The sequence below is a fragment of the Lepus europaeus genome, chromosome 18, assembly GCF_033115175.1.
Source record: "Lepus europaeus isolate LE1 chromosome 18, mLepTim1.pri, whole genome shotgun sequence".
Lineage (NCBI taxonomy): Eukaryota > Metazoa > Chordata > Mammalia > Lagomorpha > Leporidae > Lepus > Lepus europaeus.
Window position 1 is genome coordinate 48,395,690 of NC_084844.1, and position 17,213 is coordinate 48,412,902.

At 53.0% G+C, this 17,213-nt stretch overlaps 2 protein-coding genes across 2 annotated transcripts in view; one reads left to right on the forward strand and one right to left on the reverse strand.

The window, feature by feature from the left end:
- Positions 1-1,328: 1,328 nt before the first annotated feature.
- The window catches only part of ITGAE (integrin subunit alpha E), a 51,122-nt gene continuing 35,237 nt past the window's right edge, over positions 1,329-17,213 (reverse strand). The window contains exons 25-31 of the mRNA XM_062175104.1: positions 16,622-16,685; positions 16,428-16,535; positions 12,609-12,665; positions 12,252-12,347; positions 10,318-10,413; positions 4,506-4,616; positions 1,329-2,683 (exon numbers count right to left, since the gene is read on the reverse strand). Coding sequence (XP_062031088.1) covers positions 2,588-2,683; positions 4,506-4,616; positions 10,318-10,413; positions 12,252-12,347; positions 12,609-12,665; positions 16,428-16,535; positions 16,622-16,685 — 628 coding nt within the window. The 3' untranslated portion in view covers positions 1,329-2,587. The remainder of the gene's footprint in view (positions 2,684-4,505; positions 4,617-10,317; positions 10,414-12,251; positions 12,348-12,608; positions 12,666-16,427; positions 16,536-16,621; positions 16,686-17,213) is intronic.
- On the forward strand, positions 12,865-16,851 carry HASPIN (histone H3 associated protein kinase). Its single transcript, XM_062175032.1, has one exon. The coding sequence runs from the start codon at positions 12,865-12,867 to the stop codon at positions 15,073-15,075; it is 2,211 nt and encodes a 736-aa protein (XP_062031016.1). The 3' UTR covers positions 15,076-16,851.

The window sequence follows — 17,213 nt, forward strand, 5'->3', positions numbered from 1 at the left end:
CTCTGTTGATTTTCCCAGGCCATTAGCAGGGAGCTGGATCAGAAGATCAGAAGTGGAGCAGATAGGACTCGAACTGACACCCAGAAAGGGATGCTGGCATTGCAGGCAATGGCTTTGCCTGCTGTACCACAGCGCTGGGCCTTTGTAAACCTTTATGTATTTAAAAAAAAAAACAAGCTGATGAGGCCAGCGCCGCGGCTCAATAGGCTAATCCTCCGCCTTGCAGCGCCGGCATACCGGGTTCTAGTCCTGGTCGGGGCGCTGGATTCTATCCCCATTGCCCCTCTTCCAGGCCAGCTCTGCTGTGGCCCGGGAGTGCAGTGGAGGATGGCCCAAGTGCTTGGGCCCTGCACCCGCATGGGAGACCAGGATAAGCACCTGGCTCCTGCCATGGGATCTGCGCGGTACGCTGGCCACAGTGTGCCGGCCGCGGCGGCCATTGGAGGGTGAACCAATGGCAAAGGAAGACCTTTCTCTCTCTCTCTCACTGTCCACTCTGCCTGTCAAAATAAAATAAAATAAAATAAAAAATTAAATAAAATAGAAACAAGCTGATGAATGGACAGATGGGAAAATGTGTGAATAAGCACAGTAAAATGCCAGTGGTAGGCAAGGGGCAGGCACGTGCTCAGTGTAAAGTTCAACTTTTCTGTAGGTCTGACCATTTTCATAAAACAATGTTTAGGAAAAAACATCTGAGACAGGGTCACAAGATTGGCAAAAGGGTCTATAACACAGAAACAAATGAGAATCCCCTGGCTTACGAGGTACTAGTGTCCAGCTAGCAAATCCATCCAGTGTGTTCTGCATCCAGGAGGCAAGAGACCCCAGGCCCCAGGGTCCTGCTGCCACTTGGGCTGGCAGCCTTTTGCTGGACCAACACATGTAAAAGTTTGTCAGGAGCACGGTGGCCAGTGGTGTTTCCTCCCACCCCAGCACCCAGCCTTCATCAGACCCCATAGCTCTAAAGAGAAGAAAGACCACTCCAGAGACCAATGCCAAGAGCCCGAGAACATCAGCCTGGAAAAGGCCCCTCCCAGGCCCTGAACAGGAGAGGAGGCACCCACAGAGACCACCCCATCAGTCCTCCCACCTGCCCGCGGGCTGCAACTGGCTCCAGGGTCCTAGGAGCTGACTAAGAATTCACTGAAGAACTATTAATAATAATAATAACAAAGGTGGTGGGTGCTTGGCGCAGTGGGTAAGAGCTTCCTGCTAACATGCATACCAAGAGGCAAGCGACGGCTCAAGTGCCCATGCCGGAGACCCAGCCTGAGTCCCAGGCTCCTGGCTTTGACCTGGTTCAGCCCCATCAATGTGGACATTTAGGGAGACAACCAGTAGGCAGAATTTCTGTACTTTTCTCTCTTTCTCTTTCCCTGTCTCTCTGCCTTTCAAAAAAAAAGTGAATCAAACTTTTTAAAAATTCAAACAAAACAAAGAGTTCGGTAAGATGGCCAATTAAGACAAATATTCAAGTCAACCAACCACTCTAAGTACAAATTAAACAGGGAAACAAAAGATATTTTCCAGAGTAGCAACAAAAAGCACAGTACAGATGGGAATAAAAAGTCCTTGTACATTAAGACCTCTTTGAAGACAATGATAAACTTTGCAGTGCAATGTTTTTTAAAATGTCAGCAAGCTGGGGACATTCGGGACGCTTGCATTCCACATCAGAATGTCCAGTTCAAGTCCAAATACTCCACTGTTTTTGTTTAGATTTGTATGCTTTTATTTTTTATTTATTTATTTGAAAGAGGGGGGGGGGGGAGTTCAGTGCTCCCAGTATGGGATGCCTGTGTAGCAAGCAGTGGTTTAACCGATTGTGCCACAAGGCCAGCCCCTGCTACGCTGCTTTGATCCAGCTTCCTGCTAATGAGCACCCTGGGAGGCAGCAGGTGATGACTGAAGTGTTTGGGTCCCTGCCACTCACGTGGGATGCCAGACTGAGTTCCAGGTGTCTGGGTTCGGCCTGGCTCAGGCATGGCTGCTGTAGGCATTTGGGGAGTGAACTAGAAGATAGACCATCTCTCTCTATCTCTTGCCATGAAAATAATTTAAAAAGATAAAAATGCAGAATTCTTGGCTTGATCTTAGACCCACTGAATCAGAATCTAAAACCCTCAGCAAGTGGAAACACATCCTCTTTCTGAGCAGGAAGAAGACCCTGGGGTGATGCCCCCTACCTGACCTTCGTTTAAAGTCAACCCCAAGGGGCTTCTTTTGGAAATCTGAAAGGCTAATGTGAAGAATAATCAATAATTTTTCAAAAATGAAAGTGAAAATCTGCCGTATCAAATACCAAAATTTACTGCATATCATAAAGAACGTATTTGCACATTAGCTGTGCTACTGTCAAGAAAACAGTTTAACTTTATTTAATACCAAATGCCTCCCGAGTTTTTCTTACTTTCACATAACGCGCAGATACTTTAGGGGCAGCGTCTGGCTGAAGAACAATCTCCTACAATCTGTCTGATCTGCTCTAGATCGTGCCACGGGAAGAAGCAGCCCCCACGACACCGAGCCTCTCGGAGCTCCAGGACCGGCCGACAGCCTCTTCCAGCGGACGCGAGCGCAGGTCCTAACTGTCTTCCAGGAGCAGGCTCTCGGCTCTCAGCTGGGCCCTCCTTATGCTCTCCAAGTTCAGTTGCTGGTATTTCCTATTAAAAAAGCCACACTGCAACAGAGGGAGGGGAAGCCCGATTAGAGGTGTGAGATACCACACTTTATGTTTTAGAAAACCCTATTTCTGGGGCCAGCGCCGCGGCTCAATAGGCTAATCCTCCACCTTGCGGCGCCGGCACACCTGGTTCTAGTCCCGGTCGGGGCACCAGATTCTGTCCCGGTTGCCCCTCTTCCAGGCCAGCTCTCTGCTATGGCCCGGGAAGGCAGTGGAGGATGGCCCAAGTGCTTGGGCCCGGCACCCGCATGGGAGACCAGGAGAAGCACCTGGCTCCTGCCTTCGGATCAGCACGGTGCGCCGGCCGCGGCGGCCATTGGAGGGTGAACCAAAGGCAAAGGAAGACCTTTCTCTCTGTCTCTCTCTCTCTTACACTGTCCACTCTGCCTGTCAAAAAAGAAAAAAAAAAAAAAAAAAAGAAAGAAAGAAAACCCTATTTCTGGTCGCCCCTGAAACAGCCCCTACACTTTGCTTCTCCTACTTCCTGTTCCCTGTCCGTGCCTTCCCCTGAATCTCTCCCAATGATCCAATCCCTCCAGACTATTTTTTTTTTTTTGGTAGGTTTTACTTATTTATTTGAGAGGCAGAATTACAGACAGAAAGAGGGAGAGACAGAGAGAAGTCTTCCATCTACTAGTTTACTCTCCAAATGGCTGCAGTGGCTGGAGCTGGGCCGATCTGAAGCCAGGAGCCTGGAGCCTCCTCCAGGTCTGCCACGCAGGCTGACGCCCCACCTGCCTCTGCACCCCTAGAGCACTCTAACTTTTCTTAATTAATTCTGCAAAGCATGATAGTTTGGGCTATACTGGATCTAATTTCACTTAAGTAAAAATACTCAAAATGTGGCCCAGTAGCTGAGGACAGAGATATTGAGTATGGCCTCCTCCATCAACCAGCTCAGTGCAGTAGGAAGAGAACCACAACGTGGTGGGATGATGGCCACCTGGAAGTTTCCAGAAGGCAGCTCACAGGAAAAGCATAAAACCCAATGCCCATGACTCAGGCTGAGTCTTCAGAGGAGTGAGCGCAAGGGGTGGGGATGGGCATTCCCGGCAGGGGACTTGCCTATGTGCAGCACAAAGGCGTGGCCCTCCTTAGGGAACAGTCCAACTTGTTTTGGGGAAAAAAAAAAAAGCAAGATTTAAAAGGTTGGAGATGGCCGGCGCCGTGGCTTAACAGGCTAGTCCTCCACCTTGCGGCGCCGGCACACCGGGTTCATGTCCCGGTTGGGGCGCCGGATTCTATCCCGGTTGCCCCTCTTCCAGGCCAGCTCTCTGCTATGGCCCGGGAAGGCAGAGGAGGATGGCCCAAGTGCTTGGGCCCTGCACCCGCATGGGAGACCAGGAGAAGCACCTGGCTCCTGGCTTCGGATCAGCGAATCGCGCTGGCCGCGGCGGCCATTGGAAGGTGAACCAACGGCAAAGGAAGACCTTTCTCTCTCTCTCTCTCACTAACCACTCTGCCTGTCAAAAAAATAAATAAATAAAAAATTATTAAAAAAAAAAAAAAAGGTTGGAGAGGGGCAGATGCCAGAGAGTAGACATTTGCACATTACAACAGGGAAAGCAAGGAAAGGTTCTCACTGGGGGATGACAGTCAGATCTGTGTAACAAAGACCTCCCTGTAATCCAATATTTCAAGTAGAATTTTTTATTCTTTCAGACAAACTGTCTCACTCACTGGCCAAACAGGGGCTGTGTGTGGCTGAAGGAAAAAGGAAACTCGGCCAGGAGGCCAGGGTAGCCGCTCCCGTCCTAGGAAGCAGTGCCCCAGGCAGGGCCCAGGCCTCTCCGGCCCAGTGAACCTGAGTAGAACTGACCTTGAACAGGATGACGATAATCAGGACCAAAACCAGCAGGCCACCAACACTGCTGCCAAGGATGAGCGGCAGGGAGTTGTTCCACTCATCTTGCAGGAAGACGACGGTGATCTGGACATGACAAAGAGACCAGCTAATCCATCGGGGGAAGCAAAGGAGGAACGTGCTGAAGAAGCAAAACATGCAGGTTGGCCACATCCTGAGTATTGATCGCAACTGATGACGACAGTGCAGAAAGCTAACCATCCCCACTGCTTTTTAATCATTTTGAGTCAGGTGACCAGGATACTTAGTAGGAAAACTATTTTGGTGTCTTAGCTAGAAGAGCAAAATGTGTCAGGAGACTGTGACCTTCTACTGAAGATGCTCTCGCCATTTGAAAGAGGGTCCCAGGAGTCAGTTCTCTAGGTTTTAAAGGACACTGACTGGGGCCGGCGCTGTGGTGTAGTGGGTAAAGCCACCACCTGCAGGACCAGCATCCCATATGGGTGCCAGTTCAAGTCCCGGATGCTCCACTTCCAATCCAGCTCTCTGCTGTGGCCTGGGAAGGCAGTGGAGGATGGCTCAAGTGCTTGGGCCCCTGCACCCGCATGGGAGACCGGGAAGAAGCTCCTGGCTCCTGGCTTAGGATAGGACTAGCTCAGGCCGTTGCAGCCATCTGGGAAGTGACTCAGCGGATGGAAGACTTCTCTCTCTCTCTGATTCTCTGTAACTGTGCCTTTCAAATAAATGAATAATTTTTTTTAAAGATTATTTATTTATTTGAGAGGTAGAGTTACAGACAGTGAGAGGTAGAGACAGAGAGAAAGGTCTTCCTTCCATTGGTTCACTCCCCAGATGGCCACCATGGCCGGCGCTGCGCTGATCCAAAGCCAGGAGTCAGGTGCTTCCTCCTGGTCTCCCATATGGGTGCAGGATCCAAGCACTGGACCATCTTCTACTGCTTTCCCAGGCCACAGCAGAGAGCTGGATCGGACGAGGAGCAGCCGGGACTAGAACCGGCGCCCATACGGGATGCCAGCGTTGCAGGCGGAGGATTAACCTGCTACACCACAGCACAGGCCCCTGAATGAATATATCTTTAAAAACAAACAAAACAAAACAAAACGGACACTGCTCTAGGAGACAGAAAACCAAGATGCCAGGGCTGGCATTGTGGCACAGCAGGTTAAGCCTCTGCCTGCAGCATCCCATGTGAGTGCAGGTTCAAGTGACAGCTGCTCCACTTCTGATCCAGTTCCCTGCTAATATGCCTGGGAAAGCAGCAGAAGATGGCCCCTGCCTCCTACGTGGGAGAACCAGATAGAGTTCCAGGCTCCTGGCTTTGGCCTAGCCCAGCTCCAGCCACTGCAGCCATTTGAGCAGTGAACCAGCAGATGGAAGATCTTTCTCTCTGTAACTCTGTCTCTCAAGTAAATAAATAAATTTTTAAAAAAGAAAGAAAAGCAAACCAAGAGTCCACATCCAGCTGGGGGTCACCCTGTGTCCTTGAACTTCTTAATTCATGCTCACTGTCTCCAAAACGGTGACTCACTGCGGTGACCTCCAAGTCCTCTCCAGCTCTGTTCTGACAGCTCCTTTGGATCTTGCACAAACCCCCGGTCTTCAGTGACACGGTCTCCTCACGGGAAGTCTACATACAAAGGAACCGGTCTGCCCTTCCCCAGGCTAAAAGCACGTGTGACTTCAGTGACACGAAAATAAATGCACACTGCGTCCGTGTGCACCACCGCAGAGCTCTTCTGCCGGAATGCCTCCCCGAGCTGTCTTCCAGGGGTCCCCTCAATTCCTGGAGTCGCATCCCTCTTCTTACGGACTGGGCTCTGCGGGGAAGCTCGGGGAACGTCAGTCCCACCTGAGAGCAGATGCAGTCTCCTGCGTCGTGGCCAGAGCCTGCTGCTGGGACTCGGGCGAGCCCAGGGTGCCAGCACAACTTCTCTGCCTGCCCGGAGCCCTGGGTTCCCTTGAAAGGCCTTCTCCAATGACGCTATAAAGGCTGGTGGACATGGGGTGACCCTCCAGGACTTGAGAACAGGAAGGCACCCAAACAGAGGAGGAAAAACAGAAAGAGAGCTGCCTTTCTCTCCTACAGGTAGGAGGCTGGGAAGCTAACACACCTGGGTTTAGGAAACGAAAGCAGTCCCAGGGTGGCACTGGTGAAGAGGCCAGATCGGAGTAGACCTTTAGTCCTGTTCTAAGCGCACAGGTTCCCAGCAGGGCCTCCAAGCTGCCCTGGTGGTGCAGGACGGAGCAGGACACAGGGCACCGCAGCTCGTAGCCAGCACCGGCGTGAACTACCCCACAGCCATCCAGGAATCGTGACTGGTCTGAGCTCGCCTCTGCCAGTGACTGACATGGGGTCCAGTTCTCACTATAAGGGGACATCTCCTGGGAACTTTTAGGAAAATTGTTCTCTGGGAAAAGAAATCCTTTTGTTACTGACCCCTGGCGTCCTACTGTGTCCTCTGCCATCTGAAAATACAGGCTGTGTAGGTGTGGCCACTTTGTGTGGGCTTCATCCCCAACACACACTAGAGCATGGGAGGAGAGGGGCAAGGCGGCGACCCTGCGTGTGCTTCCCTCACCAGATATAAGCAGCATACGCCCTTCCGGAACCTTCGCTGGGGTTCCTTACTTCAGCTGAAATGCATTTGGAGCACAGCTATTTATACTCATAGATTCACTCCAAGTCAGATGCTGCTTGTTTTTTTTTCTTTTAAGATTTTATTTATTTAAGAGGTAGAGTTACAGTCAGAGAGAGGTAAAGACAAAGAGAAAGGTCTTTCATCTGCTGGTTCACTCCCCAAGTGGCCACAACAACCAGAGCTGTGCTAATCAGAAGCCAGGAGCCAGGAGCTTTTACTCGGTCTCCAATGCAGAGACATGGGCCCAAGCACTTGGGCCATCTTCTACTCTTTCCCAAGCCATAAAAGAGAGCTGGATGGGAAGAGGAGCAGCCGGGACACGAACCAGCGCCCACATGGGATGCTGGCACCGCAGGCAGAGGTTTAGCCTATTGTGCCACAGCACCAGCCCCAGGTGCTTTTTTTTAAACATTTTTTTCCTTATTTATATTTGAAAGAGAAAAGAGAGAGAGAGAAACACAAAGATCTTTTATCCACTGGTTCGTTGTTCAAATCCCACAACAGCCAGACTTGAGCCAGGCAGAAGCCAGGAGCCTCAGGTCTCCCATGTCAGTGGCAAGAAAGCTAGAAGCCATCACCCGCTGCCTCCCAGGTGCACGTTAACAGGAACCAGGAACTGGAAGCAGAGCCAGGACTCACACTCAGGCACTGTAATCTATGACGCTGGTGTCCTAAGCAGCATCTTTTTTTATTTTATTTTTTTTGACAGGCAGAGTGGACAGTGAGAGAGAGAGACAGAGAGAAAGGTCTTCTTTTGCAGTTGGTTCACCCTCCAATGGCCGCTGCAGCCGGCGGCGCACCGCGCTGATCTGAAGCCAGGAGCCAGGTGTTCTCCTGGTCTCCCATGCGGGTGCAGGGCTCAAGGACCTGGGCCATCCTCCACTGCTTTCCCGGGCCATAGCAGAGAGCTGGCCTGGAAGAGGGGCAACTGGGACAGAATCCAGCACCCCGACCGGGACTAGAACCCGGTGTGCCAGCGCCGCTAGGCGGAGGATTAGCCTGTTGAGCTGCGGCGCTGGCCCTAAGCAGCATCTTAACCACTGTGCCAATTGCCTATCCTAGGATACAGAATTTCATCAATTTTGGGGAATCTATGCTTTAGAAATAAAAAAATCAGTAAGACCTAAACTATATAAATTTAGAATATGTATACAAGATATTGTTGTTGTTGTTTTGACAGGCAGAGTGGACAGTGAGAGAGACAGAGAGAAAGGTCTTCCTTTTTGCCGTTGGTTCACCCTACAATGGCCGCCGCGGCCAGCGCATCTCACTGATCCGAAGCCAGGAGCCAGGTGCTTCTCCTGGTCTCCCATGCGGGTGCAGGGCCCAAGGACTTGGGCCATCCTCCACTGCCTTCCCGGGCCATAGCAGAGAGCTGGCCTGGAAGAGGGGCAACCGGGATAGAATCCAGCGCCCCAACCGGGACTAGAACCCGGTGTGCTGGCGCCGCAAGGCGGAGGATTAGCCTGTTAAGCCACGGCGCTGGCCAATATACAAGATATTGTTACCAGTAGTAACTCCCTTTGGGAAGAGATACATAGGATGAGGAAGAATGAAAGGATCATTATTTTCATTTGGTGCCTTCTATGAGGTTTGGATTTTTTATTTATTTTTATTTTTTTGGTATTATTTACTTTTTAAAATCTGGGTGCTTGGGGCCGGCGCCGTGACATAGCGGGTAAAGCCGCCATCTGCAGTGCCGTCATCCCATATGGGCATCAGTTTGAATCCGGCTGCTCCACTTCTGATCCAGCTCTCTGCTATGGACTGGGAAAGCAGTAGAAGATGGCCCAAGTGCTTGGGCCCTGCAAGAGACCCGAAAGAAGCTCCTGACTTCGGATCAGCACAGCTCTGGCCGTTGTGAAGTGAAGAGTGAACCAGCAGATGGAAGACCTCTCTCTTTCTCTCTCTCTCACTCTTCCTCTACCTCTCTGCCTTTCAAATAAATAAATCTTAAAAAAATAAAAAATAAAAAAAACCTGGGTGCTGGGATCAGCATGTGGCACAGTGGGTTAAGCTACTGCCTACAATGCTGGCATCGTATGAGTGCCAGATTTTCAAGTCCCGGTTGCTCCACTTCCGATCCAGCTTCCTGCTGATGGCCTGGGAAAGCAATGGACGACAGTACAAATCCTTGGACTCCTGCCCCCACGTGGGAGACCAGGAGGAAGCTCCTGGCTCTTGGCTTCAGATCAGCCCAGCTCTGGTTGTTGCGCCCATTTGGGGACTGAACCAGCAAATGGACACCTCTCTCTGCCTCTCAAGTAAATAAATAAATAAATAAATAAATCCTTTTAAAGATTATTTTATTTACTTAAAAGGCAGAGTTACAGAGAGGCAGAGGCAGAGAGAGAGAGAGAAGTCATCCATCTGCTGGTTCACTCCCCAAATGGCCACAACAGCCGGAACTGGGCTGATCTGAAGCCAGGAGCTTCTTCCAGGTCTCCCATGCAGGTGCAGGGGCCCAAGGACTTGGGCCATCTTCTACTGCTTTCCCAGACCATAGCAGAGAGCAGGATAGAAAGTGGAGCAGCCAGGACTTGAACCAGAACCCAAAATAAATCCTTAAAAAACAGAAACACCCGTGTGTGTGCAGTTAAGATGCCTGCATCCTGTGTCAGAGGGCCTGGATTTAAGTCCCTGCTCCACTCCCAATTTCAGCTTCCTGCTAAACACGCCCTGGGAGGCAGCAGGTGGTGGTTCAAGTGCTTGGGACCCTGCTATCCATGCGGGAGACACAGACTGAGTTGCTGGTTCCTGGCTTTGGCCTGGCCCAGTCCCGGCACCAACCCCTATACCTGTTTCATACTGTAAACACTGAGCTGCACACTAGGGAGGTTGTTAATGTATACAGACAACAATTTCCCACCTAGGAATTTTTTAATCACTGTGTCTTTGAATCAGAGCATATATGGCTGTTGATTCCAGCCTAGTTATTTCAACCTAGACCTCCTCATCTTAGGCCTCTCATTCAATTGCTTTATTTATCAGGCAAAGACAACGGAGGCAGAAGCTGCCCATTCTATGTTGCAAAGGCAGCTGATGGCAGAACCGAGCTCAGGGGGGCTGAGACTGAAAGCAGGAAGAGGGCAACAGCAGAGCTGTGTGCTGGGACTCAAAGGATCCGCACACCTTTCCCAGGAAGTGCCTAGAATTCCAGGGATTACCTTGGTTCTGTGGTTCTCTGGGTTCAGCCCCACATAGAGAGTTTTGTCGAAAACAATTTCCCCGAAGACCTGCAGTTCACGGACATCTCTTAGTAACTACAGATAGCAGGAAAGAGGGCAGGGAACAAGACAAATTTTAGACACAAATTCAACCGCTTTTGCACAGCGCTCACCACCTTTCGCTTCGAAAGTGTTCCTTCGCCTGCGTTCATTAGCTTTGTTCATGGCCCCAGCCGCCACCAAGCTACCGCAGCAAGGCATTTCCAGTTATTCCCCAACTTCTTTCCCCTTACCTCTTATCTTATGCACAACCCCCACCCAAAGTTAGTCCTTGATTTTTTTTTTTTTAATTTTCTCTAGCACCCGTCCCCTCTTCTCCATTCCCCACTGCTGCTGCTTCAGCTCAGGCCTGGTGCTCTCACGTGATCACTAGCTCCCACTTTAGAATAAAGCCAGGGACAGGCTGACAGACCACCCCCGTGAAGATCTGGGGGAGGAGCAGTGTGACCCAAAGGGACAGCAGGTACAAAGGTCCAGTGGCCAGAATAATATTGGCAAGCTGTGTTATCAGAAAGGACAGAACAGCTGGTGGTCAGCCAGGGCTGGGGACGAGAAAGGACAGTCCTGGAAGAAGGAGAATTCAGCAGAGACCAGATCCTGTAGGACCTTACAAGTCGCAAAGAGCATGGATTTTAGTCCAAAAGAAGCAAACGACTTTTTTTTAAGATTTATTTATTTCAAAGTCAGAGTTAGAGAGAGAGAGAGAAGGAGAGAGGATAGAGAGAAAGAGAGAGAGAGACATCTTCCATCTGTTGGTTCACTCCCCAGATGCCCGTGAGGGCTGGGGACGGGTCAGAACCAGTTTTTGCTCTTTTTTTTTTTTTAAAGCAGGAGAGAGGCACAATTGAGTATTTGCTTTTAGAAGATGCAGAGGGGCCCATGCTGTGGCGTAGAAGGTTAAGCCTCCACCTGCAGTGCCTGCATCCCATTAGGTTCTTGTCCCAGCTGCTCCACTTCTGATCCAGCTCCCTGCTAATGCACCTGGGAAAGCAGCAGAAGATGGCCCATGTACTTGAGCCCCTGCACCCACGTGGGAAAAACAGAAGAAACTTCTGGCTTCAGCCTGGCCCAGCCCCCACTTTTGTGGCCATTTGGGGAGTGAACCAGCGGATGGAAGATTGATCAATCAACCTCTTTCTATCTCTGCCTTCCAAATAAATAAATTTTTTAAATATATTTTTTGACAGGTAGAGAGAGTTATAGACAGTGAGAGAGAGAGAGAAAGGTCTTCCTTCCATTGGTTTACCCCCCCAAATGGCCCCTACGGCCAGCGCGCTGCGCCGATCCGAAGCCAGGAGCCAGGTGCTTCCTCCTCGTCTCCCATGCAGGTGCAGGGCCCAAGCACTTGGGCCATCCTCCACTGCCTTCCCGGGCCACAGCAGAGAGCTGGCCTGGAAGAGGGGCAACCGGGACAGAATCCGGCACCCCAACCGGGACTAGAACCCGGGGTGCCGGCGCCGAGGCGGAGGATTAGCCTAGTGAGCCGCGGCGCCGGCCAATAAATAAATATTTAAAACAAAAAAACGATGCAGAGCTGTTACGAGAACTATCTGTAGAGGCTGCGGAGACCGCAGAGGAAGAAGCAGGGGTTCAAGGTTGCACTGCCGTAGCCTCCCCACCCCGCAAGAGTTGGTGGCCGTAGAGAGGCAGAGGAAAGACTGGATTCAGCATGAACTTAGGCAGGGCTTGCTGCTGGTGTGCACCGGGGATCTCAGACAGGGAGGAGCCGCAGGGAATTCCAGGTACGGAGCCGGAGAAAAACGGTTCTAGAGAGAGCAGCCAGAGCGGCGAAGGCAGGCGCTGGGCAGCAGGTGGGTCAGGGGCCGGCCCGGGACACGGGACAGCAGCACCCGGGGCGTTTGCGGCTCCGGTACCTGCGCAGCCGGACCCAGGGCGAGCTCGGCAGCCACGGTCACGTTCTCTCTGGCCGACCTGACGGCGCAGCTCACGGAATACCACTCTTCCACACGCTGGGAAAGCAAAGCCCGTCAGCCAGCCCACTGCCTGTGCGGCGGAAGGGCCGGCATCCTCCACACTGTGCCCGCGGGGAGCTGACAGGGTGCACGGCGCCGGCGCCCACCTCAGCCCCGGCTACCGTGACCCGGGGACGAGGCAAAGCAGCGCCTCGGGGCCGCCCCGCGTCCGCCCTCGCTGCAACCCTGGACAACCGTGGACAACCCCGGCCTCTGCCGTCTCCGGCTCCCTCAGTCTGTCCGGGCGGCCGCGCTCACCTGAAGCCGATCGCTCCCACAAGCGCTCTGCGGACTCTGGGTGCACACCGTGAGGGCCTGAAACGACAGCCATTGGCGCCAATGAGGGAGCGACCACCACCTCCCCCGAATCCCACCCCACTCCGCAGTCCGGTCAGCCTGGGCGAGACGCGCATGCGCGCGGCCGGACTCTAGGACCCAGCAGGCAGGCGCGCGCCTACGCGTCACGCGGAAGTCTCGCGGTGTTTGCGTTTGAACTACTTGGCGGGTGCCGGCCATGGCGGCGTCACTGCGTCCGGCTGGGAGCCGGCTCTTTCGAACGTATGGGGTAGCCCGTGGCCAGGGGCCGCGGCGGCGGCGGCAGCCGGGCCGGGCAGTGGCGCAGTGGTTCCCGCCCGAGGATCGGAAGCGTTTCTTCAGCAGCAGCGCCAGCAGCGACGCCAGCAGCGCCGGCCGCTCGCAGTCCGTGGCTTCCGACGACCCTGAAGACCCCGACTACCCCGGCAGCCCTGTCGGTCGACGGCGGAGGCGTCCTGGCCGCCGCGTCTCCCGGAACCGGCCGACCGCCACCCCGAGACGCCTGAGGCTGCGAGCTCGGGCCCCGCAGAAGTGCAGCACCCCCTGCGACCCGCTCCGACCGCCGCCCTGCCCCGGCCGCCTGAGCCCCGACCTCAGCATGTGCAGCCAGCCCACGGATGGCGACGAGCTGGCCACCAGCGCCTCCCTCTTCAGCTCCCCGGCCTCCCCAAGGGGCGCCGTCGTCTCCACCGGCCCCTCGGCAGCCCACGTCCCGGCAACACCCCTGGACCGAACGGTTCTCCCCGGCTCCCGGGAGGCAACGCCCAGAGGCAGGTTCACCAGGATGGTCCTCCGAGCCCGTGCCAGCCTCAGGTCAGCTCTTTTTAGCCTTACGGACTCGGGAAACCCCGAGGACTCCGAGTTCGGGGTAAATGGGGAGAAGGTCGGGGAGTCCTGCGGCACCGGAGGACGTGTGGGGAGCAGCCTGGAGGAGGGGCCGGGCTCTTGTCAGCAACTGGGGTCCCCCAAGGCTGTCCCCGGAGACTGTAGGAAAGCCAGTGGTGGCAACGACTGTGAGAGAGTGCGGCCAAGCCGGAAGAGGAGCCATCGAGAGGCAGTGGAGAGCTCCCTCCAGTGTAAAAAAAGCCACAGGGTGGGGAAGGAGTCAGCCCTCGCCCGGGACCGGATTCGTTTACAGAACGCCTGCTCTTGGACTAAAGTCAGGGCTTCCTTCAGTTTCCACAAGAAGAAGATCGTGGCCGACGTGGCGGAAGTGTGCAGCGCCCACACCACTGCCAGCTCCCTCTCGGGGTCCCTCCTGTCGGACTGCTCAGACCATCCCGGGGCGCACAGAACCAGCAGCGCGGTGTCCCCCTGGCGCTCGTCTTCCATCTATTTGCTAAGCCCCTTAAACTCTCTGCACGTTCCGGACAAAAAGGCGTGCGACGCTGGAAAGGTTTATTGGGAATGCAATCAGGAAGGCCCTGTCCCGTTTAGCTACTGCCTCTCCAGAGAAAAACTGGAACGCTGTGAGAAGATCGGGGAAGGGGTGTTTGGGGAAGTGTTTCAAACGCTTGCTGATCACAACACACCCGTCGCCCTGAAGATCATTGCTATCGAAGGACCCGATTTAGTCAACGGAGCCCATCAGAAAACCTTTGAGGAAATCCTGCCAGAGATTATCATCTCCAAAGAGTTGAGCCTCTTGTCCGATGAGGTGTGCAACCGCACGGAGGGCTTTATTGGACTGAACTCGGTGCACTGCGTCCAAGGGTCCTACCCTCCCTTGCTCCTCCGAGCCTGGGACCACTACCACGCAGCCAAAGGGTCCCTCAATGACCGGCCTGACTTTTTTGAGGAAGACCAGCTCTTCATTGTATTGGAGTTTGAGTTTGGAGGGACTGACTTAGAGCAGATGAAAACAAAGCTGTCCTCCCTGGCCACGGCCAAGAGCATCCTGCACCAGATCACGGCGTCCCTCGCCGTGGCAGAGGCGTCCCTGCACTTTGAGCACCGAGACCTGCACTGGGGGAACGTGCTGCTGAAGAAAACCGGCCTCAGGGAGCTCCAGTACACCCTCAACGGGGAGACCAGGGCCATCCCCACCTGCGGGCTGCAGGTCAACATCATCGACTACACCCTGTCCCGCCTGGAGCGCGACGGCGTCGTGGTGTTCTGTGACGTGTCCAGGGACGAGGACCTGTTTTCGGGCGAGGGCGACTATCAGTTCGAGATCTACAGGCTCATGAGGAAGGAGAACAACAACTGCTGGGGCGAGTATCACCCTTACAATAACGTGCTCTGGCTCCACTACCTCACCGACAAGATCCTGAAACAGATGACCTTCAGGACCAAATGTAACACCCCCGCCATGAAGAAAATGAGGAAGAAGATCCAGCACTTCCACAAGACAGTGCTGAACTTCAGCTCCGCCACCGACCTGCTCTGCGAACACAGCCTGTTTCAGTAAGCCGAGGGCTCTCCCCCAGAGGGCACTGGTTCTGGAGCCTCTGCTGCTGTTCCCCAGCTCCATCCCCAGAGCAGGGCAGATTGCCATTGTCACTTGTTTTCAGACAGCTAATCAAAGAATTTTGTTTCCAAATGGAAGCTGAAAATGTTTAAACTTGCTGTTAACAAATATCCTTAAAAATAAACTACAGCTGAGAACAAGTATTTACAACGTCGACGCCCTCTTTCTAATTGTCAGCAGTCTGTTCTGTAACTTCCTCACTGTATGTTCATTTTTGAACCTTGACGCTTTATGTAACCTGGGGTGGGGGTTGTGGGGGGACACACAAAGGCCTTGTGGTGCAGCAGGCTAAGCTGCCGCTTGGGACACTCACATCCCAAATCAGATTCACTCCCACCTCTGCTCTGATTCGGCGTCCTGTTAATGGACTTGGGAGGCCGCAGATGGTGGCCCAAGTACTTGGGTCCCTGCCACCCATATGGGAGACCTAGCTGGAGTTTGCTTGCTCCTGGTTTTTTTTTTTTTGTTTGTTTGTTTTGACAGGCAGAGTGGACAGAGAGAGAGACAGAGAGAAAGGTCTTCCTTTTGCCATTGGTTCACCCTCCAATGGCTGCACCGCGCTGATCCGATGGCAGGAGCCAGGTGCTTCTCCTGGTCTCCCATGGGGTGCAGGGCCCAGAGAGCTGGCCTGGAAGGGGGGCAACCAGGACAGAATCCGGTGCCCAGACCGGGACTAGAACCTGGTATGCCGGCGCCGCAAGGCGGAGGATTAGCCTATTGAGCCGCGGCGCCAGCTTGCTCCTGGTTTTGATCTGGCCCAGCCCTGTTGTGGGCATTTGGGGAGTAGACCAGCAGATTGATCTCTGTCTCGCCCTTTCTGTCTCTGTGCCACTTAAGTATATAAAAATCTTTTAAAAAATAAAATCAGGAAAGGCCTGGCTTCAGCTGCCATACCGATCAGAGCCCACTGCCTTAGGTTTCAAGGCTGGCTTTGGGAACCCGAGTAGAGATATGGAGTCAAAGCAAAGATGCTGGTGCAAAGCAGAGATGGGGAGAGGAAAGGAAGATAATAGGGATGGGGGTAGTGTAAGAAATGTCACATGTTTATCCGTTTTCAAAGGCTACTCAAAAGATTTGCATTTTTTGCTTATTCATCAAGGAGAGAAAAATGTTGCTTTAAGATTTGAGTGGTTGATACTCCTGAACGTGATTTGGGTAATTCACTCCTAATGTTTTTCTAAAGTTCACTAATCTTGTCTTTACTTCTTTTCTAGAACTCAGTTTTTATTCCTTTGAGGAACCAGTCACTCCAGACAGAGATGTGTTTGTAATAAAGAATCGTCAGCAAGTACCTGAGTCTTTGTCAGGGCCTTCACTGTTACAATCTGGAGACCTTGCAATTTGATTGGGACACAAATCTGCAGCTGAAATTCGGCTCCAAAGAGATTCTCCCCACGTATCTGCAGATCAAATCAGACAGTAGACAGTCAAGGCTGGCAGGACTCTGCTGCCCGCAGCTCTGCAGGGGCGGGCCCTGAGCACTTACGTTGAAGAGGAATTCTTTGTGGTCAGAAAGCCCCCTGCTCGTGTTCACATACATCACTGACGGTCTGCAATTCAGAGGACTGGATTAAGCCACAGGGGTGCCCTTCTCACTTTGAATGAACTTTAACACTTCCATGTGGATACACTAAGACAGATGGCACCAGGCCCTTAAGAATCAAAGCTGAATGTCAGAATGTCCAGTAGGGGTGGGTGTGTGGTGCAGTGATCAAGTCACTGCCTGGGACACTTGCATCCCATATTGAGGTGCCTGGTTCAAGTTCCAGCTACTTTGACCCAGCTTCCTCTTTAGGCTTTTTTTTTTTTTTTTTTAATTTATTTCTTTGAGAGGTAGTATTACAGACAGAGAGAGGTCTTCCATCTGCTACTCCACCTTCCAGATAGCCACAGCAGCTGGAGCTGCACCAATCTGAAGCCAAGAGCTTCGTCCGGGTCTCCCACGTGGTACAGGGGCCCAGGCCATAGCCAAGAGCTGGACTGGAAGTGCGGCAGCTGGGACTTGAACCAGCACCCACAAGGGATGCCGGCACTGCAAGCGGCAGCCCCACACCACAGCACTGGCCCTGGGCTGGTTC

What these genes read in the sequence shown, in the direction of transcription:
- HASPIN (XM_062175032.1), top strand. Translation starts at nt 12,865, where the DNA reads ATGGCGGCGTCACTGCGTCCGGCTGGGAGCCGGCTCTTTCGAACGTAT.